Genomic DNA, 26,361 nt, shown 5'->3' with positions numbered 1-26,361 from the left:
CCCCTCAGTCTTCTCTTCTCCAAACTAACAAACCCAGTTTTTTCTCTCTCCTCATAGATCATGTTTTCTAAGCCTTCAATCATTTTTGCTGATCTCTTCTCGACTTTCCCCAGTTTGTCCACATCTTCCCTGAAGTGCACTGCCCAGAACTGGACATAGTCCTCCAGCTGAGGCCCTGTCATTGCTGAGTGCAGGGAAAGAATGGTAGCTTTACACCCATTCTGCTCTGGAGTCAATGGCAGCACAAGGTTCAGGGCAACAAGCAACCAGGCTCAGTGAACATGACCTGGGGGAGGGGAAGGGAATTCCCATCCTGCTGAAGTTTGGTTTTTTGTGGTCACACTTCTTCCCCTGCCTTGGGAACAAGATGATAACATTTCAGTCAGATTTGACAACCACATTAAACCATTGTGAGGCATCAGACAGGAGATGGTCTCAAAAGACCAGGCATTTAGAAGGGTTAGATTCTCCTAGTAACTTCCTGAGATTTGTGCATATGCAGCTGAGGGGACAGTTGGGTCCCAGACATCTAGCCTTATGATCCAAGCTGCTTAGGGAAGAGTGGGAAGAGAAACAGACAGACACTCTCCCTCGTACTCTGTAGTGATTTGGGGACAAAATACTCAGCTCTGAATCAGCGAGTGCAGAGACTTGAACTTGAATGGAGGGAATGGTGGCCCCCTTTGCCTGCCAAAATGCTCAGGTTTCCAGCTGAAAATGACCATTTTGACACAGGCCCATTTTCACAAAGACTTTCGAAAGGGCGTGTTTGTTACAAAGCAGAATGAAAACAAATATCAAAACCTCAAAAGTTGCCAGGAAACACTAGTGTTGCCCTGCGCTCAGCTGCGTTCACACTGCGCAGTTCTGAACACAGTCCAGCCTAAGCACCAAGTATCCCTTCCAATGCACCTCACAGCCAAGCCTCAAACATTTGCCTCCCCAGCTAGGCTGATGTGTTTCTCCTCGCCTTAAAACAAACGCTCGTGCTAGTGTAACCCACACACCTTCTGGGTGTGGCGTTCTGTCCCATCTAGTGGCACCAAGACCACTTAGAGAGAGAAAGAAAATGAGTCTGCTCTACAGCCTTAGCTAACAGACAGTTGGCTTTTAGCTCATGCGGTAGAGGCTCATGCTCTAAGCTCCAGAGGTCCCTGGTTCGATCCCGCCTGCCGCTGATCGGGGTCTGTCGGCATTGTACTAGTATAACTATAGTCACTGAAGGAAAGAGTGGTTTACAGCCCCCTAACATTGTTCAGTACAGCTCCATTTCATGGGTTTGACCCAAAGGCTGTTGAAGTCAATGGGAGTCTTTCTGCTGACATCAGATCAAACTCCACGTGCATTATCAAAGAATAAATGCGTGTCCCTTCCTGCTGTTATTGTGAGAGACGCTTTCTCAGGGAGTCCTGAGGTGTAAGTCACATTGTCACTTTTCTGCCTCATCAAGAGAGTGATTTGCTACACTATGTGATAGCTCCCAGTCTGCTGGCCAGCCAAACCAACTCCTCGGGACTCTGCCAATCCAAACTTTGCCTTGCAGGTAACCCTGGGTTCCCCCAGCTCCCAAACCCACTGGAAGAGCATTCCTCCATCAAGCCCCTCTCACTGGCCACTCTCCGAAATAACCAAGTCTCCAAAGAAACAGAACACACAGCAGCAGCCTGCTGGCTCAGCTGAGGATGGGCACCTCACTGGAATATCACAGCACTGAGATTAATTTACAATAAAACAAGAATAAGTTTAGTAATAAAGAACAGAGATTTACGTGATACCAAGCAGAGATGATAGAAACAGAAAATGATTACAAATAAATCAAAAATATGACAAAGCTTTTTATTCAAAGCTTATTCAAAGCTTTGTCTAAAGCAATTTTCTCACCTAGTTACTTGTCCAGTATCACCAAGCCACACAATCTGGGACCTACTGCTCAGAAATGCAATGAGTGCTGACGCAGCGGTTTTGGCCCACAGCCCCATCCAGCTATGCCTCAGTTTCCCTGCTCTTAGTGGCGTACTGGCTCACAGCTTTCCCAGCTGTGCCAGAGTCTCACCACTCCCAGTGGTCTTCCCTGCTCTCAGTGGCGTGCTGGGGTCAGTGAGTCACTGGTACAGATAGTAAAGCTGTGGACTCTGCTGGGAACAGGGCAGACTCCGCGTGGAAAGAGATCTGGTTTCACACCTTAAGGGGGTGACAGAACCCTTTATTGGTCTAAGTGAAGGAAACAGGCACAGCTCAAAGATACTGTGCCCCATAAACTGCTGCGGGCCAGGACTCCATTGGGAGTAAAGACAACTCAGGCGCGTAAGAGAGCTAGTATCATGCCTTCAGGGTGACAGAACCCTTTATTTGCCTGAGTGACCCAGATGGGCATGGCACAACTGCTGGGGGGAGTCTGGATGTTGAAGAGGGGGAAAGATGCCCCTTACTCTGTGATTTATGATTAGGGTGACCAGCAATGGAGACTCAGGCCCCCTGTGTCTGGTTGCAGGGCTTCCTAGTAGGAATTTGACAGGAATTAGGCAGATTGTCCTTTCAGAGGAAAAAGGGAGAGTAAGCACCACACCCAGGCAGGAAACCGTGTGAATATCAAGAAGCTGTGCCCTCAAATCCTCTGCAAGCATAACTTTGCAGAAATACCAGCGTGAGAGGTGGACCTTGGGGATGGGGGGGAGGGAGAGGCTGGAACCCAGCAGACCATGTGCTACCTGCGGGAGCGGATGGATACCTAGTATAGCTGCAGTGTTTTCCTGAGAATGGATATTGCATCATGTGCATACACGCTGCCACAGTTCCCTAGGGTACAAAGAACCAGTTGAAAGAGCAAGGCACCGAAGAAGAAAGAGTCCATAGTCCAAGGCAGGAGACTGGCACCACGAAGAATCCTAGAGGCAGAGTGTAGGGAAAGGGGTAGAAAGATCCAGTGCCAAGAGAGCAGAGACCCAGTTGGAGTCCCCCACCCCAAATGCACAAAGCTGCCATGGACTGAGCAAAGTGGCCCTGGAGCCGTGTTCATATGGCTGTCTCAGACATGGACAAAACTGAAGAGAGTCTGAGGAGCAAAGAATCTCTTGCAATCCACGTAGCCCATCTTCCTGAATCTTGGTGGGGGGTCATGTGACCCTGCGTGCTCCACCACGTGTTTCTTTGGGATGACACAGTGCCAGGTACTGGGAGAGGTGTGTCCGTCCCAGGGGCCCAGCCAGGCATGGAGGGCAGAGAGCGCCGGGCAGGGAGAGTCGAGTCAGTTGGTCACCCCCTCCCCCAGTGTGAGAGAGGTGTACAGGAGTGTGTGTGTGTGGTAGAGGTGTGTGTGTCACCCCTCCCTATGTGACCCCTAAAGCCTTAAAGATAAAAAAGTAAATAAAAAGAGTCCAACTCTGCAGTATTTCTTTTTTGCGCAGTCTTAGTCAACTTGATGTTAATTTGAACGTTTGTACTGCATAGTTCTGATTGATTGCTGTTGAACGCACTTGAATATGAGTAATTTTACCAGGTGTCCCATGTTTAGCATAGGGAAATATGGTCACCCTATTTAGGATGGTCATTTCAGATGTCATTAAACCAATTATGAGATTGGAGAACGAAGCAGTCAATGCCCTGTCGAGAAAAGAGGGGGCAGAGGTGAAGCTTACATCATGGCCAGTGGCCAAAACTCCAGCCTCAAACTCACGAGGGAGGTGTGACAATCGTGGTCCAGACACCGCATGGGGAGAACAGGGGTCTGAACCCTGAAGGATAAGCAATGGAATCAACTGATTGCATACAATATTATTGTCCTGTAAAAGTGTATCCTGTAAGGTCTTTTACTGGTGATTAATATCAGCGTACCTGTATGTTTTAGCACTATGTGAGGAATTCTGGCTACTTACTGATATTATGTTTTAAAGCCTGTGACCAAGCAAAGGGAGAAAGGCTTTCTCCCAGACAGGAAGGCAGGCAGCTATCTCCCTGTCTGCGCTGTAAATTAAGCATTGTGGAACCAAAACATTGGAAGCCCCATTTACACAGGAGTCAAGAAGAAGAGAAGAACCGCGGGTGTGGGGTGACAGTCATCCTGTCTCTGGGTACAAAAATGAGTTCTGGGAAACATAAGGAGATGAAAAAAAAGCCATTTTGGCATCCATCACTGAGGGAACAAAGAGGTAGGCCCTCTTTGTATCTCCGAACGGTGGGTTCTCCCCGCTACGTGGGTTGGTGATGCTGAAGAGAAACTGTAGACAAAGCGTCGAGCCTGCTAGGAGTCCCCTAGAAGCATGTTATACTTTTGTTTTATTTGTAATCATTTTCTGTTTCTATTATCTCTGCTTGGTATCACTTAACTCTCTGTTCTTTATTAATAAACTAATTTTATTATGAACTCATCTCAGTGCGGTTATATAAAAGGGATGAGTGCATCCCCTGGTGAGCCAGCGGGCTGGTGTGCGTTCTGTCTCTTTGGAGATAGCAGGCTTAGTAATTTCTGCGTGTCCAGCAAGAGGGCCTGGATACTGCAGAGGAACGCTCTTCCAGCGGGGTTCAGGAATTAGGGGCACCAACAGTTACCTGCAAGGCAAGGCAAGGACTAGCAGAGTCCTGAGGAGTTTGTTAGGCTAGCTAACAGTCTGGAGTGACATGAAGCTGATGAAGTTTAGCAGCAGCAAATCTCTCTCTTGCTGCGGCAGAAGGGTAACAAGGTGACTTGCTTTCATGGGGCATCCAGAACAGTATCACCGGTAGGGTGTCTGGAGGCTGACTGTCACACTATGCAAGAACTTGTTCCCTTCCACAACTACCCTCACACCCGCTCTCCCCACTGACTTTAGGCCTGAATTTACACCAATAAACCAGTTATGTGGAGCACTAGTTCCTCTAGGATGGTTGAATTAATAAATATCACAATGTGCTATTACAAATGTAGTAGAAACATGGGCATGTACTAGAGGTTTTGTCCAAGTGGGAGACTGACAGAAATCCCATTGCAACTCCCAATCATCAGAGAAGCAATAAACTCCACCTGGACAAAAAGTAACATACTGTACGTATAACAGGCAAGTGACTGATGCAGTAGAAAGAACAGATACTTCTCTGTAAAATACCCTAATTAGAAAACCTTTACAAGAATGAATATGGGGCACAGGCAAGGTTTTGAGACCCAAAGCTTCACTACTGTCTTCACGTGTCCTAGCTAGAAGGGCTTTTCTCATTTTTCAGAGGGTGACGGGTTAGTGATAAATGTTGCAAGGGCTTGTGCAGGTAAATTACAGCAGATCTGTGCTAGGGTTGAGTAATTTGGGATTTGAGAAACCTGGGTCCAAGTCCCTGCTCTGCCACCGCCTTCGTGTATGACCTTGGGCTAGTCACTTAGCCTCTCTGTTCCTCTTCTGTACAATGGGGCTAATAGGACTGCTCTGCCTCACGGAGGGTTGTGACGATAAACAAATTAAAAGATAATGAGACCCTCAGATACTACAGTAGTGGGGCCATGTAAGTAACTTACCTAGATAGATGTCCATGCAGGACATCCTTACACTGCCCGAAGCCAGTGAGAAGGACCAGGGGTGAGTACTATAAGCTGGCATGTGAAGGAGCATATCCTCATCCAAATGGAGCAGAGACTCAGCTCCTCTGCTTGCTGGGATTTCCCTCAGGATGGAGGAGTGCCCAGTGAACATGCACCTGCTCAGCCAGTTCTTTCCACCCACATCCCTATAGTCCCAGCACAGGGGGCATGACAGGAGGAGGGTGGGACCATCGCCAGCTGACATACGTTTGAGCAGGCTGTTCTAACCCATGGCTGGAGTCAGGCAGAGACTCAGGGAGCGGCCAGCTCCTCAACAGCAGCCAGCTCCCCACCACCCCTCCCAGTGCTGCAGAGGATGTAACAGAGAATCAGCCAGCAATCCTTACAAAACTCCCCTGTTCCATATAAATCTGGTTGACTGTGGGCAGTATTTTGAACACCTCCAGATTTCACCGCGGCAGGATTTTCAGTAAAATCCACTGATGCCAGAGCCTGCCAACAGCCTGTATCCTAGATAAGTTAGGACCCTGAGTCTGCAAACTCTAGCCTTACATTGGCAACTCGTTCTTGGTATGGCCTTTGGGCCCAATGCCAGACTGTCGGGGGCGGGAGGAGGGGAGAATGCTGCCCTGTCGCCAAGCATGCACTTCCATGCCCAGGCCCAGTCCAGGAGGTTTATTCTTTTATAACAAAGGTTAACAAACAAAGAGAACAGAGTCTTAAGCTAATACCTGGTCCCCAGGCTGCTAAGTCACCCCTCCTAGGGGTCTCTGGCTCTCCAGCTCCTGGCAGCACCTTGTCTCCTCCAGCTCCACTCCCGTCTTGAGGTTGTGGAGTTGCCCCTTTGCTCAAGGGACCCACCACAGCTGTCAGCTCCACTCCAGTGTGACCTCTGCTGACTTGGGCTCAACCTGTCTCAGTCCTATCCCACCAGCTGCCTACTAGCTGCACTTAATAGGCCCAGGTGTAGCTCAGCCCTCTTCAATTAGCTGGATTGGGCTACCCTGCTCCAGTGCAGTGGTACTGGGCTCAGTCTGTCCACAGAAACCAGCTATCCTGTGACACAGACACTGAAAGGCTAACCGAACAGGTGCTGTATTTTGTGGATACCAGTCTCGGGGAAGAGGGGAACTGGACACAGAAATCAACAGATGTAGCAAAGAAGCAATTTTTATCCTTCTTTATTTGTTGAAAATGTCACTTAAAAATAGTTCAAAATAAAAACATTAGAAAAATTGAACTTGCATAAGTAAATAAATCTACATGACAAAAGATCAAGTGGAAGGCAGCTGACAGGGAGCATCCATCTTAAGACAGACTAACCAGAACCTATTTACAAAGTACTGTAAACAAAGTAACTATGGCAACACTGCTATCAGTTTGACATGGCTTCCTTTCCTTTATTTATTTATTTAATTTTATTTTTGGCTTGTTACGCTCAGTACATGCGTCTGTTCCAAAAACGTATAGCACATCCTCCAGCACATTAAAAATCCTATAAACATGCATATGTACACAGCATGGGTTCAAATAAACTCTGAACTAGATGGATATATTTATACCTTTTGCCCAGGACTATAAGTCACAGTCGGGTTGAGTTCACTTATTGATTACAGTTCATGAGCCAAATGTCGCTTGGGTGTGTGCATACGTGCAATGCCAGCGAGACAGCAGACACAGCCGAGCTGCTGCCGGAGCATGGTGTAGATTACTGCCTCTTCTACCCTGGCTCCCCAAAACTCAGTGAAGTTACTCTGACAGGAGCAGCACAGGGATGTTACTCGGGAAGTGGGAGAACCAGCTTCATGACACCTAGCCACACACCAACATTTCACACTTCTACCCTTCATAAGCGAATGGATGTTAAAGCCCAGTGCCCATGCAATGAGGCATGGACAGATTGCCAGGACCAGTGGTCAGCTTAGTACAGTTCAGCTTCACACACTTACTGCTGATGTGCGAGGAGTCAGAGAGTCGGTCACTTTGGGGACCGCCTACCATCGAGAAGTAAGGACAGGGATAGTGAATGCTGGCCAGAGCAAACAAGGCCCAAGATTTTTTAAAAAAAATCAAACAAACAAGATCACCCCAAACAAACTCGCAATAAAATGAAAACCCATTTTAAAATGCTCCACCGTTTTTAGAATCCAGCTTTTCAGCCTAATTGCTTTTCATTCCCAAATGCAATTTGCCCCACTCAGGTTGAACTTTAATTGCAATATGAGGGTTATAATTATTCCCTGTAATATTTCCTTCATGAAGAACTTAAAGAGCAATGAGCTATGATATGTGTCTATATCTCTTTGGGACACACTGCCCCTTGATATTCATTCTTAACAGTTAGAATACTCCAGACCTTCTGCTAAAATTAACGATGTATTGCTAGCAAGGGAAAAAAGACAACAGTAACAAAACAAGGGGAACCCAGAGCCAGATGGAAACGCAATACGCCGTCTATATATACACACTGTATGTACCGGTGCTAGTATTTCTGCCAGCAATTTGTAAAAAGTGTATAAATTCTTATACAGGAGGGAGATTGATCATTGCAGCTCTTGTCAAAGCATAAATGTAAATATTTTTCCTATTGCAACAGAACATTTTTTCCTATTATAAAGCCCCTTTGGGGTGGACGGAGTAATTAGTTGTCATTGTCTTTTTTCATAACCAAGGTGAAGGAACCGCAAATGTTTTAAGTGGGGGGGGGGGAAAACCTAGCAACCCCTTGTCAAGCCAAGTGTGCATTCCATAAAGAGGGGAGCACATATGGCAAGGTAAAAGGACTGGGAAAATATAAAGCTTATTCAGTACATGGACATTTAGAACGTGAAAATGTAACAGGACATAAGTATTAGAGGTCATGCATTAGAAACAGGCCTTTGGGCAAAAGAGAAGTTAACTGTTGTGTTAACCATTAGCTGCTAAGAGGCAGTTTCAGTCAATGTGACTTCCTGATGTGCTAATGACAGAAGAAGTTCCTACTGCTCCAAGGAGTTAAATTAAAAATGTCTTAAAATGTTAATTGCACATTTTCATCTGTATAAAGGCCACATGGGAACCACACTATTGCAGGGCACTAGCTCACTACAGACAACTAAGGGCGGTGGGGAGGAATATTTGGAGGGGAAAACTTCCATTCTTGATTTTCAGAAAACAAGTGCTAGTTGCTTTTTGGTTTTTACTTGACTCCAGCTCAATAACACTTCCATTCAATAAATTAAGTACCGGGCACGTTAAAAAGAATAAAAAGGAAAGCATAAAAAGTGCTTACATTTCCTTTATAGGAAACCACTGTCAAATCCCTCTTCTGAGTGGCAGTCATTTGCAGACTTCTTATTTGCTTCCAGTAGCAGGTACAATGAGGTATTAGTTGCTGCAGATGAATTGTGAATCGTAGACCCCTTGCTGACCATTTTAGCTGTTGACTGTTTACTTGTTTGTGGTATGTGTTATATCCTTATGGAATAGAAACAGACTATTTTTCACTACCACTTTTTTTTTGTAACAAAAAAACCCCACCACAACAAAATAAAATAAGGAGCAAGAAGAAGCAAAGCATCCAGTTCTGCTTCCCAAGAACGCCTGAGGTCACACGCAACTGCCAGCAGCTTCATCCAGAATTCAAGCTAAAACCGAGGACTTGCGCCCAGTCTCATCCCTGGCACATTCATCAGTTTGCTTCAATAGCCTTCTGACTAACTTCTCTAAATCTTTTCTTGATTTCAGCTCTTCTTCCAAACATTGTTTCATTTTTTTACTCTCCTGTGGGGTGAAGAAAAAACCCACTATATTTATTCTTATCAAAGTTCAAAAACCTCATAGGCCCAAAAGAGCAAAGCATTTAAATATGCGGTTAATGTTAAGTGCATGCCTAAGTGCTTTGCTGAATAGTAATAGACATAAGCATGTGCTTAAGTGTTGTGCTGTAGCATGGCCTTAATCGTCACTGAAAAGTGGTGGGGGGAAAAGCCCCCCAAAACCCAAACACACCCAAAGCAGGGACATTTGACAAAATTTAGTGCTGGTTTCCAAAGAGTCACAGACCGGGTCACTTGTGATTTGGAATACACTAAGGGCCAGATCCTGCTGCTGTACAGATCCACATTGAAGTTACTGGGACTTCACATGGGCATAAGCATCCGCCTGCAGGAATCCCATTCCAGGACCACAACTTCAAGGCCCTCTGGTAGTGGAGTGATGTCAAGAAGATCCAGAACTGGGGTGCAGGGGAGGGGAAGTAGGGTACTTCCCTCTCCTACCCCAACGGGGATTAATTTTTACATCTGTTTATCATAATCCTATAAAAGGAACAATGAGGTCCGTAGAGATTAAAGGACACAGGACAATTAAAAAACCAATATATGGCTGCCAGAGGCTAAACCCTGCTCTGTATTCTTCATATACTGACACAAAGTATAGAGCCCCACGGATCCTGCAGCCACTTGGCACATAGAACTCCTGCTGACGTCAATAGGAAGTGTGCCTGTCAGGCAGCTGCAGGATTAGACCCATAATTTTGAAGCCATCTCAGTCCTCAAACAAAGATCGGCTAATTGATAGAATGTTGGTAGAGCAAGGTCACCTGTTTAATCACTGCTCCTTACTGACAGCACATGCAGAAATGCTCTAATTACCTGCTTTAATTCTTTGACCTGATCTTTCAGTGCATAAACCGTGTCTACCAGACTTCTAGAAAATAAGCAGAAAATTAAGATAAGAGAGCTGAGGTGCAGTAAATCAACATCAGAATGAGGTTTGCATACAAATAAAGAGTTAGTTGTGGGAGGTGCTGGCAGTTTGTATTTTATCTTAGGCTGCTTATTTCAGCAGGGCTATTAACATTTCTTGAGTTAAGTATGTGCTAGCACCTCAGTGCTGAGGGTCCATCCATAAGACCTTGTTCTGGAGTCTCAGCAGAGGAGCATTTAAATGTCACAGCCATCAAAACAGTTACCAGAACATGTGTTTATCTAGGTCTCAACAACAAAACATACAAGGCATTTACATCAAATGGTATGCATGGAATATGGATGGATGGCCACAAGAATGAATCTGTCGGGGCTCGGCAGGAGCAGTAATGGTTTTACAAATAAATAACCTCCAATGGAATTATGCTGATTTACACCAGCTGAGGATCTGGCCTCCAATTTTAAAAAGAAAGGGAGCTAAATACAAATTGGAATCAATCTTGTACTCCTCGCCACCTGAAACTCCCAGTGAATGTAAAGGATGCACTGGCTATATTCTGACCTGAGTACCTATATCCTTCCAATAACACTACACAGAGAAGACATGGCCTTGGTTTTTAAGGTATCATCCAAAATCCACTGGAATTTATCATAAAGTTTAAAGCATAAACACACAAATAGGGAAGCCTCTAAGCAGCTGACTAGCCTCACGCACTTTTCCTCCGTGACAGTCTGACCATTGCTTCTTGTTTCCTCTATGATGATTTTCTCTTCCTCGGGCAGTAGGACCTGGGGTATGGAGTCTTTACGAGAGCCTATAAACAAGAGTTGCCAAACAAAAAGAAAAACTGAAACCTTCCACAACAGCTGACACCATTTAGAAATAACAAGCCTAATTGTGAACTGTCTCACCCTAGTCGATATTAGGATAGTTCATTGGAAAACGGCTGGAGGTGGAATTGGGTCCCTTCAGAGTAAGTCTAAGTCCTTGTGTTGCCTGCTAGCATTCATTCATTAGTATTTATATGACAGTAGCACCCAGAAGCTCTGGTCAGGATGGGGTCCCTGTTGTGTACACATGTCCCCTGCCTTAGATGGTTTCTTCAAATGCCATGATCAACATTCTTCCTTTGAGCTAACTTGCCATTTAAGCCTTGATAACACACTAGTTTCTGCGCAAACATTGTGCATCCAGGAGTAAAACTTTCAACAGCATGTGCAGAGCCAGACACGTCAAGCCTGCTAACAACGAGAGCAGAAGTGACTCCTCTAGATCCCCACAATGCCTACACTGCAGTATGTTAAATACCCACATGGAGTCAGCACCCTTAAAAACTTGTTTTTTGAGTGATTCCCCATGATAGCTGTAGCCATTCTCAATCTAAGCATCAGGAATACGGAAAGAAGGTACAAAATGGGCAATGGCCTAATTCAGCAAAGCACTAAATCACACGTTTTAATATATAAGCATGTGTTTAAATCCTATTGACTTCAATGGGACTTTAGCAAGGATGGACGTAAGCATGTGCTTAAGTTAACTGGGGCTAAAGCAGCAAATGGCAAGTTGTTGGAGGCACTCGCTGAATCTAAAATTATCTGATTGCTTATAAATTAAAGTATTTGTTTAGGGTAGGAACCATTAGGAGATACATGTTTCATGGATCCCAATTTAAAAATGTTTCCTCATCAGATAGTTCACCAGTTGAATCTGATCTCTCAACAGCACTGATAAATAGCCGTAGTTCCAGAGTTTCAGAAAATGTTAGATACTCAGGTTCTCATGAAGCAGCTTGTTCTTAAACACGCGGCTGATCAAGAGATAATATTCAAGCTTCCTTTCAAAAGCTACCTACCACCCTGAGATTAGCATCAGTTTCTCTTACTCACAGCCACAGGCACAAACTAAGTTTGTTTAATTCCTACCAAGTGCTAGTGAAGTAGCTGTGTACTACAACCCAGAGCATCTGCCATCTTACCTCCTACTTGTTCATCCTCTGTGACAGAAGAAAAACAATAGCAAATAAACCACTAAATGTATGAAATGTTCTTATCTTGATGATTCAAACACCACGGTTTCTTTGCACAAGCTTGATTGCCGTATGTTGCAACACTGTTTTTTTTCCTAAGAGGTGATCATCATTTCAGATACCTTGTGAATTATGTAATATATTTGTGTGTCTACCTGAACTGAGAGTTTGCTGAAAACCTGCACCAGTGCAATAGGCCTCAATAACTTTCAGAATCTGGGCATCCTCTTCTAGTGCAGCAGTACCTGCAAAACATTGCAAATATTGGCTAAAAGCAATATATTTTGGCTTCATTTTCTCTCTCTCAAACTCCTGCAACAAACTCACTTACAAGGAGAGACAGCCTTGCTTGTATGACAAATGGTATTGTCTCTAGGAGAGGGGCAGAGGTGATACTCTCAATTCACAGGGATGGAGAGCTTCGCATTTCACATGAAGGCCAATTAAGTGGAGTGGCGCCTACCTTTGGCTGAGGTCTGACTAAAGGAAGGACGGGGATCCTGGATAGCAAGTGCTGTGAAGAGTCAGGTAGCTACTACCCACGGTATGAGGGACTTGCAGGGGAAATAAGTGCATTTGTTAAGAAGTTGCAGGCTTAAAACCCCACTGCCAGGATCATTGAGAGAGGTACAACTAAGAACTAGGACTCAGGAAGTCCTGATTTCTAATCCTGGCTCTGTCACTCTCTCACTCTGTGGGCAAGTCATTTATCTATTTTAGGGTTTTGTACTGCCACTCTTCACCACAGTATCTGATCCACTTCCATGTGAAAATCAAGTTATGTCCCAAGTAGACTTCATGGAGTCTCCAGCAGGTCTCCCATAACGGGATTAAAAAAAAAAATTGGTGGGCAAGAAGGGGAGTTAGATTTTATCAATTTCTTTTTTGTTGGCAGGGGTTTAACAGTACAAGGAGACGCCTGCCACGGTATGCATCCAATGAAGTGAGCTGTAGCTCACGAAAGCTCATGCTCAAATAAATTGGTTAGTCTCTAAGGTGCCACAAGTACTCCTTTTCTTTTTGCGAATACAGACTAATACGGCTGTTACTCTGAAACCTGCATTGGGAATATTATTCTTATGTTGGAAAGCTTTTTTGAAGAGATAGGTTTTGCAGTGTTCCTTAAAGATGGGCAGACGGTGGACTGGCCTGATCTCCTCTGAGAGTTAGTTTCATAGCCAGACCTCCTTGACAAAGAATGTTTTGCCCCCAGCTCTCACAGGCTTCTTTCTTGGGCTTTGTGATCTGCATTGTCCTAGAAGAGCACAGCTATTGTGATGGTTCATAGATTGAAATTCAATTTAAATCATTAACTGCTTTGAAGATTATCCTTTCGGTCCCTGTTTCTCTATCTGTATGGTGAGGATAATAACTTCCCTACCTACCTCATCGTGATTTTGTGATGCTTAAATCAATGGTAAGAGTGATATAAATCCTAAGCATTCCCACAAGGGGGTCTCAAAACTAAGATAGATGGTAGCTGTGCATGGCATAGTGGGAAGCTTATGAGTATGATGAAGGCTTTCAAAAAATCTCAGAAACAAAGTACCTTTAGTTATTTATGTGCAATATATGATGCATTGAACAAATGGCTCTGTTTTCATTTAAAATCTCATGTAAATTACGTTGCAAACAGAACTCCCCTACAGAAAAGGAAACACTTACTTTTTCTAATAACAAACTCCTCATCAGATGCTTTTCTCTCCGTTTTCCTTTTAGGAAGAAACTTCTTCATGGTCTTTGGACTCTTGCTGGTATCCTATAGAGAAACAGACTTTCCTTCTAAACAAGAGCCAAAGATAGCTAAAATAGCAAAAGCGGCAAAGAGTGGCACCTTATAGACTAACAGACGTATTGGAGCATAAGCTTTCGTGGGTGAATACCCACTTTGTCAGATGCATCTAACATATTCACCCACGAAAGCTTATGCTCGTGCATCTGACAAGGTGGGTATTCATCCATGAAAGCTTATGCTCCAATATGTCTGTTAGTCTGTAAGGTGCCACAGGACTCTCTGCCGCTTTTACAGATCCAGACTAACACGGCTACCCCTCTGATACTTAAAATAGCAAAGCAATTCAGACTGAATGTGGTTCATTGCATTATGCACTAAATTCCTTTGTAAGCAGTTATAAAGTTAAGGAAACTTCACAGCACTTAGGGCTATTCCCTGCACTAGGTCTGTGTGCACAAATCCCAGTAAAAGCAACGGGAACTGTGCATGTGTCTCAGGCAAATGACAGGGGAATAAAACACAATCAGATGAAATATAATCTTTTGGTAAGTGACTCACATAAATTCACTAGAAATATCAGTATGATCAACTTTTCTGTGGTCAGTTATAAAATTCCCTATAGAATTGGATACATGTTAATTCCTAGACTACATTTTTATTTATAACACAGAACATATCATAAATGATACATTGTTTGTTTATATATATACACACACTATATCTGTGTGTGTAAAATTATAAACACCTTCCCACACACATATATATGAAATATAGGCATATACACACAGAGTTAGTGTCTGATAAGATTGTAAAGATAAGAAACAAGTGTTTAGTTCTTTTGTTGAGCCATAATCATTCTTATTGATTTTGAAAGCATTTGTATATGACAGGTTATGTGTAATATAAATATCAAGGGTAAAAGATCTAGTAACTAAATAAATAACAGGGGTGTCATGTTTTTCATGCAATGCAGCCTTTGTGTCACAGTTCTAAATATTTTTGGTGAGCCTGTTCAAAATGTATTTACCAATCAGAATTGAATCGTGTTGTAAATTATTAAAAGCAGGCACAATTAGGAAAAAGCAAACGGGAGAGGAAAGATCTGCTTAATAAATGTCACGGCACAAGCATTCTATGTTACAATAAGCCAAAGAGATGTATCTACCCTTACCTTTAAGATATAAGACATCCTCTAAAATGAATATGTAAAGAAAGAGAAGATGAGTGTGAGTGGTCGATGATTTTATTGACCAAGTCCATTTAATCAATAGTTCTAAAACAACATTTAAATGTTAGTGTTGCAATTAATGTGCTACAAGGATAGTCACATCCTCAATATCAACGTGCAAAAGAACCAAAAAGAGCATGGTTTCATGCAAAATTATGAATGTTGAAAAATTAATTAAATATGAAATACATGACAAGCAGGCATTAATATACTCCTAATACAGGAAAAAAAGTAATCATGCTTCAATGAGTAGTAGTAGAATGTCAGTAAATCTTGCCTATTTATAACCATACATCTTAGAAATGCAATAAATCACGAAAAATCCAACCTCAATATGCAAGCTAAGGCACTGATTCTGCCGCTGCTCTGCATGCACAACTCTCACCCAGACTTGTGGAGAAGCTGTAGGATCAGGCTCAGGGGTTTTGCTCTATGCTCAGATTTGTTTCAAGAACAGTAACCATTTCTTCAAGTCAGCAGGGGTGAGGGAACATTTGGTGTAAGGGTGGCAACGCCTGCTGGCGTGCTGTGAACTGTGTTTTCTCAAGTAGAATGGGACCCTTTCCTAGTGAAATTATTTTTTCTCCTGATCAACATCCCCCTAAATGGGCAACTGCTACAGTGCGAGGCATTGAAATACACCAGAATTTTCCTTCTACTTCACGAGAAATAGTTTTTCCCCTATAATCATCGTCAATATGGCCCAAACCCTGCCCTTTCCTCAGCAGACACACTGGGCTCTCAACACAGTGAAACCACTGTGGATCTGTTGCAGAAGATTTTGCAGGGAGGTGTCCACACATGCTGCATCCAGTACGGGCCCGCAGCATAGGTTTCTGTGGTATCCATTTGCTCTGAGGACAGTGTGGAGTGGACAGGGATGACTGAACCTCTAGTCTTCCCTAGTGTGGGTTGCAAAGGCCATAGAAACTATTACAGTCCTTAGGCTGGATTAGCAGAGTAGCTCCCTGGCCTGATAACCTGCAGTCAGGTGTTCCCCAGCAGTTAAACAAGTTTCATGGCCAAAGTACTGAGGGCTAGATTTGCTCCTAGAAGCAGCTCTTACTACAAATGTTTTTGTGGGGTCTCTGGGAAAGACCCAGAGACCCTGTATGACATGGGTTTTGAGGCAAGATTCGTCCTCTAAGTGCACTCACGTGGTGCCCTCTGACCCAACAGAAGTTGCTGTTTGCACAGAAATGTGCTGCTGTAAGAAGAAACCTTGCAAGTCATACAAGGCAGGTAATTTTTCAAACTAGGAAATGTGTGTCACACCCCATTACCCCAAATCCGTACATGAGAATTTACTGATGGGCACCTGCTCTGTAATTTCAAATTATGACTAGAAACAGAACAGGAAAAATGACCCAGTTTAAATGGAAATGGCAACACTGATACACAGTGCGTAAGCAGGCTTCTGGGGTTTCCTGAATGCAGCTAGCTACGAGAAAGAGCACATGAATATGTGAAATTCCGCCCTACGAACAAGAAACCAATTGAAATCTCAGTGGATGTCTAAAAATCTCGTATCTTTCCATCAAACTCTACGCCTTCCCCCCAGACAATAATGAATTTCTTTCAATTGAAGCTCTAAATTCTCTTTACAGAAATGGATTTTTAAAATCATTTTCATATGTCTCATAACAGGAACCTGACCTGGTCTGATTTCTCATCCCCATTTCATGGTTGTATCCATGAGGTTCAGCCTAAATTTTAAAAGGTCTCGTTCAAAGCCATTACTGTCCACCAGGTAATTGTGGGAGGTGTGAATTAAGAATCATATGCATTGTGTTGGAGCCCTTTGAGCCACTTAGTGTGTGAACAGAAATGTTATGCCTTTAAAAACAGGGCCGAATTCTGGCTTCTAGTGCATGAACATAGCTCCAGTTGGAGTTCATCTGAATTTACCCAGGTGTAACACCAAGATCAGAATGTTGCCTAATGTGTTTAAAATTTACTTTTTTCCTTCCTGCTCAGAGTGGGCCAATCAATTAGTGTACATTCCAGATGAGTCGTGTCGGGTCTGGTTCTACTTGGAATTGGGGTTCTGATTTGCAAAACGCAAACGATTCTGAAAAGGTTTTTTATTTTTAAGCTACAAAATGGTGCAGAGGAGGGGCCACATACAGATCCTAGCAGATGAGGTCCACTTCCCAAAAACCCTCTTCACAATTGGCGCTTACGAGCACCCTGCCAGCAACGTCAGTAGGGTGGGCCTGAGCTGAATGGCTCATTCCTAGATCCAACCCTGCCAAAATGCATGCAAGGCATGCTGATAGGGCAGTGAGAGACACATCAGCTACACATGCTGTGCCTGATCCGTAGACGTTAAATAAGTGGCTTTTAATTGACAACCTGGAATCTTTCCATGAACACTAGCTTCACTTACACATTGTCATATTAAGGTTTGTGTGGGTGAGGGCTGGGGGCTGCCACCAGAACGTTGCTCCTTAGCACACAGGGCATTGTGGACATCCACTTTGTGTGTGGGATCATCACAGCCTGCCCCATGCTCAGCAGAGTTTTTTTCACAGTACTGTAGGCTTCACGCACCAGTCACATGGTCATTCTCTTATCACACAACAATTGTTATGGAATCACCATTAATAAATTCTCTTCTAAAGAAAGCTTAAGCTGTGTTCTAGACATATAGTCTAATGTGCTGTGTTGCAATTACCCAGTCATAACTTGTGAATGGGATTCAAAGGGCTGTGGTGTCGATAGTTATATTGGTCAACCTAGACATTTTTGGCCTATTTTAAAAGAAAATTCATTTCTTATTGCAAAGCAGTGATTCATCCTTAGATTAAAATGTAGTAAATGGGCAACAGTTTGTTATATATGAAACTGCTTAGTCAACATTAGGGACTCAGAGCATGGAAAGATTAAGGGATCTTAAAACCCAATTTAGTTTCCAAAATAAAATTTCTGATTTTTCTTAATTAAAAAAATCATCTCAACAGCCACCGTGATGTCTCAACCCTCCTCCTAAATAATTCACTCCTGCAGCCCACAGACCCCCCCTGCCCGTCAGGTTTCAGAGTATTGCAGGCCCTGAGAATGAGCTGTTATAACAGAAGGGTGGCTGACACAAGCCTAGGATGCGTCTAGGACCATGAGACAGTAATGTTCACACCTTCGTTGTAACCAGGATGATTGGTGATTCAGCTGTTTAGTCATCTACTGCTACCGGGAACATTAAACAATTACTCAGTTTATTTTAAGGGAGGGAAGGATAGTCTTGTGGTTAAAACAGGGGACTAAGAATCAGATCCGGGTTCTATTATGGGCTTCCCCACCGACTTCCCGTGTGTCACCTAAGCCCTGGAAACTGAGTTTCCCCAGAGGGATAATACTAACAGGGGATCTGTGATCTAGCACCAAAAATACAGGGTGGAGAAATATAATAAAAATTAATAGTGGTTTCCTTCCCACAATTTTCTGTGTTGAGCCCAGTTCTGAAGTCCTCATGTACATAAAACTCTCAAATGGAGTCTTTGCCTAAAGACTGCAGGACTGGAATCAGTGGAAAATATAAACTCTTCAATCCTGCAAATATGTATATACTTACAGCACGAAACTTTGTTCCATTGACTTGGTGGGACATACATGCTAAGTGTTTGCAGGATCAGGGCTTTATTTTGTGCAGTCCTTTAACACCTATCTTCGTTAAAGGTCATTAAACCTACTCCTTTCTACTATCATCATGCAAAACAACTCTGTGCACAAACGTTAAAGATTTCTATGAAAGGCACAATACCCTGCATGTATCCAAGATTACCTCTTTGTAACCTAGAGCTGCTGATGGTCTGAGTGGAGGAGCGGGTCGGAGACAACTTAAGGTCCAGGGTTTAAGGATTTTGGGTGGTTCCAGTGGTCCGCGAAGCTGTCCAGTTGAACTAAAAGTCTGAGAAAATACCTGATGAGATGGTGAAAGCTGTTTGCCTTCGCATACAATATATGAGAGGGGGGAAAAAAGACCTTTCTCCATCTGAACTACTGTAAGGTCATGGCTTACCACAAAGATAGCAAGGGACATTAGAATAATGACCTGAATAGCTAGCTACAGTGTTAGGTGTGAACTCAACAGTCACAGGCATGATGAGGGCTCAGAACCATGACCTCAATGTGAAAAATCCTGTAGCTCTATAAACTGGTCTGAAATCAACAAGATGAAATTCAGTGATGACAAGTGCAAAGTACTTCACTTAGGAAGGAAAAATCAAATGCACCACCTCAGAATGTGGAGTAGCTATCTAGGCGGTAGTACTGCCAAAAGGGATCTGGGGGTTATAGTGGACCACAAACTGAGCAGGAGTGGCCAATGTGATGCAGCTGCAAAAAAGGCCAATATGATTCTGGGGTGTATTAACAGGAGTGTTGTATGTAAGTCACAGGAGGTAACTGTCCCGCTCTGCTTGGCACTGGTGAGGCCTCAGCTGAAGTACTGGGTCCAATTCTGAGCACCACCATTTAGGAAAAATGTGGACAAACGGGAAAGAGTTCAGAGGAGAGCAACGAAAACGATGAAAGGTTTAGAAAACCACTTAGTCTTGAGAAAAGAAGACTGATGGGGGACCTGATAACAGTCTTCCAATACTTAAGGGCTGTTATAAAGAGGATGGTGATCAATTGTTCTCCATGTCCACTGAAGGTAGGACAAGAAGCAATGGGCTTCATCTGCAGCAAGGGAGATTTAGGTTAGATATTAGGAAAAACTTTCTAACTACAAAGCTAGTTAAGCTTTGGAATAGGTTTCCAAGGGAGACTGTGGAAGCTTTAAAAACAAATTGGACAAACATCTGTCAGGGATGATCTAGGTTTACTTGGTCCTGCCACAGCAGAGGGGGCTGGTCTTGATGACTTCTCGAGATCCCTTCCAGCCGGACATTTCTATGATTCTGTGAAACTAGCTAGATACAAACCCATCTGTTTTTGTCACATTAGGTAAGAAGAAAGCCCAGTGTCAATATTGAGATCCAATAAGTTCAGAAAGGACTGGAATGGTACAACATACTTACAGAATGAGCACTCCAGGACTGTGTTTTTGATATTGTGCTGCACGTCCCTTTGGTTAGCCTTTGCAAATGGTCGAGCCATTCGTGCAAATCCTGGCTGCTGTTACAGGACACTGTGATTCGTTCTATCATGTTCCCTGCATTAGAGGATTAAATTACATTCCTTATAAAATGGCATCAATCCACCAAAGAGAGAAATTCAGCCCAACTCATTCTGACAAGAAGCACCTCCTGTGTTTGCAATGCGATATGGCTGGAAAAAAAAAAAAAAAGCTTCGCATCCCAGAGGAGGAAGGTACAAGTCCCTTTATATGAGCCTGTTCAAAAGCCCAATTAAGTCAATGGGAGCTTTTCTTCTAGCGTCAGTGGGCTTTGGGGATCAAGCCCTCTGTGACTCTGGTATGACTATATCTGGAATAGTGTGCTCAATTCAGGGCACCTCATTGCCGGAAAGATATTGACAAACTGGAGGGAGTTCAGAGAAGATCAGCAGAAATGACCAGGGTACTGGAGGGATAAACGTGTGAGGAATTAAAAGGTTGGTCTAGCTAGGAGTCATGGGATGAAATTATGAAAGGGAAATTTAGACTGAGTATTAGGAAAAGCATCCTAGCCGAGAAATGTTTTGGGCTGTAGAATGATCTGTCAAGGGACCCCAAAGCATAAGACATTTATAACTTAGAATGGACAAGAAATTAGGAAATATAAATCAGGAAACAATGCTGCACTGGTCAGGGATGGACTGGATGATCCAGATCTTTTTCCATTTCTAGCTCTGATGATACTCTGACTCAATGCACAGAAGTAGTGGCTTGTGAATCAACTGGCAGAAGATTATGGAAGTGGTTCCCAACATTTTCAGAGGACTGTACCAATTTAAGCAGACCTTGGCTGTACCTTAAACTCCCCTCTTTTCTCAGCATACAAGCTACTGGTAACCCATAATGGAGTCTGAAGCAGCCTGAGCACAGTCATGGCAGGTTAAACTGCACACAAATGGATCAGAAGCAGACCCCCTTCTTGGTCATCAAGGGAGCTGGACACACAGAACTCAGATGTCACAGTAGCATAAGAACAAGAACAGATTAGCATATCGTAGCAGTGAAAGTGTAAAGCATCTCATGTAGTAGCAGATGGGAACTACTTATACAGTAGCTGCTGCTCCCACTGGACAGGAAATGCAACAAGTGTAGTGACCTGTGATTTCAAAAGCATGCTCGGTCCCTTCGGTTCCTTCTAATTTTGTCAGCGTCATTCCGGTTAACGGCAGTTTTCCCTACAAAAAGAATTGAGAATGATTCAGACTCTACATCTATCATTTTTAGCCAATTTGCCTCTCTCAGGAGTCACCACCAGAAATCACTGAAGGCTTCAGGAAACCAGAAAAGATTGCCCTTCAGTTTGTGGATCTAGATTTCCCTGTCCTTAGCAGGCCAAACACAAGGTCAAGTCTATTAAAAGAACTCCCATGCTAACTGAATTATAATAAATTATAGTACCTAGCTCTTCCATAGATTTCAAAAGCTTTACAAAGGAGGGTCATTTTCACTAACTTCCATAAGCCTCTCTTAGGAAAAGTCATGTTGCACAACTGAGCTGTCAGTCTCAAATCAAAGCCAAAGAATGCCCATCATGACTCCTTACTATAGTCATGATTGCTCTTGTACATGTGTGCTTGAGTGTGATAAATCAGCACAAGGCTGTTCCTTTCTTGGGAATTATTTCATGCCTCCAGTAGGCTGTGGGGATTAAAGCCAAAACAGAATGACTTCCGCCACTCAGTAGTGTGGTAAGCCCCCAAAAAATGCATTGCCTGGAGCATTGCATTATGTAAAATGGAAATTATCAGCCTATGGTTAAAAAAAAAGCTCATAATGAAAGCTTTTAACCAGGCATTATTGATATGGGGGTGGTACACGCCACCAACACCCAGTCTGAAGTTTCTATTTGGGTTCAGAATGGTAAAGCCATGTCAGCATTTATTGTGCATGCACCAGAGTAATTGCTCAGAACTCTCTGAGTATAAGAAAGTGAGATATTTTAATTTAAGGGCACTCATGCTTGTGGAAACTATCTAACGACTCCCCATACTGCTATGTATGATAAACTAGAGTTCTCTGTTTCCTGGCGGTGGGGTGTTAGCACCACAACAGAGAAATTTCAGAAAGCAGAGGAATTTAATCTGATTACAGACATTTGGTTTCCTTCTTTACGCGCAAATACTTGCAACTTCAAATCAAATTTGCCTACCTGATAGATAAACCCAGTCATCCGAGGGCTTGCAGACAACATTAGCAGAACATTGGAAAACAACATGAAATACCTCTCTTCTTTTTCCTAAAGTGAAAAATACATCCATCTTATAATGCATCACACACATTTTCCTCAGAGACATTAGTATAATGGGCGCAATCCAGTTGCAACTGAAATCAATGGCAATGTTCCCAATGACCATAAGGGCACCAGAACTGGACCTATTAATTTAAAATGTACTTATTTTCTTTACTTAATAACCCTTCAGAGTCTATAAACATTGATACATGTATCCTACCAAGCATTAATTTGGCTGGCTATGAGAATTACCAATGCTCTAATAGGTAAATACTCAATCAAAACCAGTAAGAGCTACTGTGGTAAGAAATTACTCATATATAATACACACCCACGTACACATATATATGTAATAGAATATATAACACATATATTAATACATAGAGAGAGAGCATTAGAGGCTACCATGTCTCACTTGTTTATTTAAAACATAAAGGTCAAAACCTGCCATGATTCTACCCGCAGAACTTCTGGTAACGGCAACAGGAGTAGTGCATATAGATTGATGACAGAAGCATGCTCGCTTGACAACACGAAAACAGCTTTTTGTCTGAGAGATAAATGTGAGTCAGATAGCGCAGGAGCCTGCATGGTGCTGAGGGCACTCAGGATCTGATCCAGGGATGCATTTAAGCACATGCTTAACTTTAAGAATATGAGCAGTCCCACTGAATCCTGAACTTAAAGGTAAGCAGATGCTTAAGTGCTTTGTTGGCCTGGGGCCAGAGCACTTAGCATCTTTTACAAACACGGCCAGGATAAAGAAAATTTTTGAACCTGAGCATTTTTTTTCCATTTTGACATTGAGAGGGAGAGAAGGACTTTTGCCATGTTAAACACCTTACCTCACTTGCCCCACACTGTACCACGACCTGTGACATATAGATTACATTGCCCATGGTTTTGATATCCTCTCCTTCCCATCCTGGAATGGTCTCTGAAACGATCTGCAATTCAAGTTGTTTCCTCTTCCTCAGCTCCTGGCACTGTGACTGTAAAGCCGATATCACAGACAAAAAAGTTTGTTAAAATGAGAACAGGAAACTTCAGAATCAAACCTTCTCTAGCCCACCAAGAAGAGATTTTCCGGCAATACTCCTGTCAGTCTGATGGCTAACACCAAATGCAGTCATTAGTGTGACCACTTCACAAGGAGAATGTCTTTCTACAGGCCAGATTTTTAAAGGTATTTAGGATTTTCAAAGGCATCTAGACATCTAAAATGCATGCATCCGATGAAGTGAGCTGTAGCTCACGAAAGATTATGCTCAAATAAATTTGTTAGTCTCTGAGGTGCCACAAGTACTCCTTTTCTTTTTGCGGATACAGACTAACACGGCTGCTACGCTGAAACCTGATTTCAATGGGTGTTAGGTGCGTGGGTGCTTTTGAAAATCCAACTAGGTGCCTAAATACCTTTAAAAATCTGGCCTAACATTCTACCTTGTATATTACTTATTTAGGATCACATAAACCTGGCTAAAGATTCTGGCTTATTGTAACTGTCCCTTAATAAAAAGTATCAAAAATCTGGCCTTAGAGGAAGACCAGAAGAGACCAAGCCACCACCAATTATCTCAATGAGAAATCAACAGCATCACTCAGCTTTATACAATTGCGTTCATGCAAGCAGGAAATCTGAAATTTGCTTTATTGTACTAAGTTTGTTAAAGTAACAACATTTTGATGAATTACAAAGTCAGAAGATATTTTAAAAATGAAAATTAGAAAAAGAGAAAATAAAGGGGCACTGAGGTATATTTTCTTTTGTCAAACCAGTCCTGTATCTAAGTGAAAAATGTACCCATTTTCTAAGCCAACATGGCCACAGAGTAGGAATCGTGAACTTTCTATTTTTGTAGGTTTTTAATGAGAAAACAGCAATTTTGTCCAAACTGTAAATAAAGTCAAATTGGAAGGGGTGCAAAACTGCATGAACCAGATCAGCAAATATTTTCCTATTAAATACTGCATAACAAAAACTGTGAATTTTGCACATCTTGAGTACATAGAGGAATAGAATAACTTAAAAGGAATCCATTTAAGTTGACCTAAAACCAGAATATCTAGTTATAATTCAACAGAATGGGCCAAACGCTCAGCCTGTCTAAATCCATATAGCTCCAATGAGCTCCATGTGTTGCTCTTCTTTCCAGCTGCCTTAATTGCCATATGGGAATAATTATACAAGATGCAAATGGAAAAGAAAATGCCAGAGCTGCTCAGAAAAATTTACTTTTAAAAAAACCTAACAATGTCATTATAAATTTTGTCTTATTAATTGTATCTCGGTTCAGGAGTACTGATTATACACACACAATCTCACTCTCTGAGGGCAAAGGGCCTGGTCCGAAGCACTCTGCAGTTAATGGGGAAACTCTTATTGACTGCAATAGGCTTTGGATCAGGCCCTAACTCCTGAAGTCTTTATACAGTATGTACACAGGCAAAATTCCCAGTGAAGTCGTTGGAGGTGCTGACTGAGAAAGGATTGAAGGATATTGTCCTAAAGCACATGTGCTACTCAGTGGGGCTGTGCAAGCATTTCATTATGGAACCTGATATAGGGTGAAGTTCTGATGACTTGGGAGGAAAAATCCTGCAAGGCCAAGCCTTGGCTCAATTTTTACTCAGTCCTCACGCTGGCCAAGCTCTTATTTCTTACTCCATTTCAAACTCAGGATTTGACCCAGTTTTGTACAAATCCTTCAGGGGCTGTGACCCTTTCGCTGTGACTGAAGGAGAAGCCCCTTTTGGCTATCCCCTTGAGACACTCATTTTTAGAACCAGAGTTTAGTGGTTTCCTTTTTGGTTTGCAAAACTTTGTGCCAAAAGTCATGCGGTACAAGTCACAGGGTGGGTCTTCTGTGACCCTGATTGGCTGAACCTGCAGTTCAGGAGATGCAAACCCACATAAAACCTACAAAAGTTTTCTGCAATCCCTATAAACTGAAACCACTGTATTATCACCCTGCTGCTATGACAGGGCTACAAACAGCATTTTCGTTAGCTTTCTGCAACCCACACGCTCTGCTTGGAAGCATACACTTGACTGATCCCTGACTCCATGAGAGTCATGCTGGCATATCTGAAGGCAAAATTTAACTCTTTGACCACCTCACCTCAGACATATAGTAAGTACACTACAGTGATTAGTAAGAGCCCAATCCTGAGATATGCTGAGCATCAGCAAATCCCATTGAAGCCTTATGCACAGACAGTTTAACAATAGGACCTAATACTGTACATGAATAGCTCAAGTACAAATCTCCTTAAATTACGAGCATCTCTAAAGCTTAAAGCCATTTTGAAGTTAATATAACTGAATTACTTCCCTATTATCTGCTATAATGAATGCAAATTGTTGAGCTTCTAAGTAAATGTAACACAACACCCTGTTTCCTGTTTTCTATGAAATTTCTCCTCCCTCCTTTCTTCATCTGCACTGCTAATCATTGTAAACTTGCAACTTCTCTGCTAAGGAAGGAAGGAAGGAAGCTGGAGCACATCTGTAGTGGTTATAGTGAAAGGTATTCAGTAGCTTAAGAGACACACAACATAACTTTCTTGATAACTGAGCATTAAATCTTCCCCAGTAAAACAGTCAACCATGTGGAAGGTTTTCTTTCTCCTTTCATTTGCAGAAAGGTTCTAAAGTGATTTGGAATGATTCATTGAAATATGTTCACTATTGAATTGCTACTGATTGCTTTACTGTTATTTGTAAAGACACAAAGAGACAGTAAACTAATAACTTCTCTACTTATTGCCATTTCACATGGTGTTATAAATGTTTATAATATACAAGGACCTGATCCCAAGGCCATGGAT

At 42.7% G+C, this 26,361-nt stretch overlaps 1 protein-coding gene across 14 annotated transcripts in view; it reads right to left on the bottom strand.

The window, feature by feature from the left end:
- The window catches only part of ARHGEF6 (Rac/Cdc42 guanine nucleotide exchange factor 6), an 83,770-nt gene that overhangs the window by 16,441 nt on the left and 40,968 nt on the right, over positions 1-26,361 (bottom strand). For 2 of the 14 annotated variants that reach the window (XM_073358442.2, XM_073358453.2), the window contains 11 exons: positions 23,376-23,522; positions 22,450-22,536; positions 21,397-21,475; positions 20,203-20,336; positions 18,963-19,100; positions 15,125-15,145; positions 13,884-13,977; positions 12,374-12,463; positions 10,898-11,006; positions 10,138-10,192; positions 6,669-9,265 (listed from right to left, as the gene is read on the bottom strand). In XM_073358442.2, the coding sequence (XP_073214543.2) occupies positions 9,125-9,265; positions 10,138-10,192; positions 10,898-11,006; positions 12,374-12,463; positions 13,884-13,977; positions 15,125-15,145; positions 18,963-19,100; positions 20,203-20,336; positions 21,397-21,475; positions 22,450-22,536; positions 23,376-23,522 (1,095 nt within the window). In that variant the 3' untranslated portion in view covers positions 6,669-9,124. Of the gene's footprint in view, positions 1-6,668; positions 9,266-10,137; positions 10,193-10,897; positions 11,007-12,373; positions 12,464-13,883; positions 13,978-15,124; positions 15,146-18,962; positions 19,101-20,202; positions 20,337-21,396; positions 21,476-22,449; positions 22,537-23,375; positions 23,523-26,361 lie in introns of those variants that run through there. The other 12 variants (XR_012160633.2, XM_073358443.2, XM_073358445.2 and 9 more) reach the window with 12 other exon arrangements.

Source organism: Lepidochelys kempii, chromosome 9 (genome assembly GCF_965140285.1).
Source record: "Lepidochelys kempii isolate rLepKem1 chromosome 9, rLepKem1.hap1, whole genome shotgun sequence".
NCBI classification, from domain to species: domain Eukaryota; kingdom Metazoa; phylum Chordata; order Testudines; family Cheloniidae; genus Lepidochelys; species Lepidochelys kempii.
This window is presented reverse-complemented; position numbering and strand designations above follow the sequence as displayed.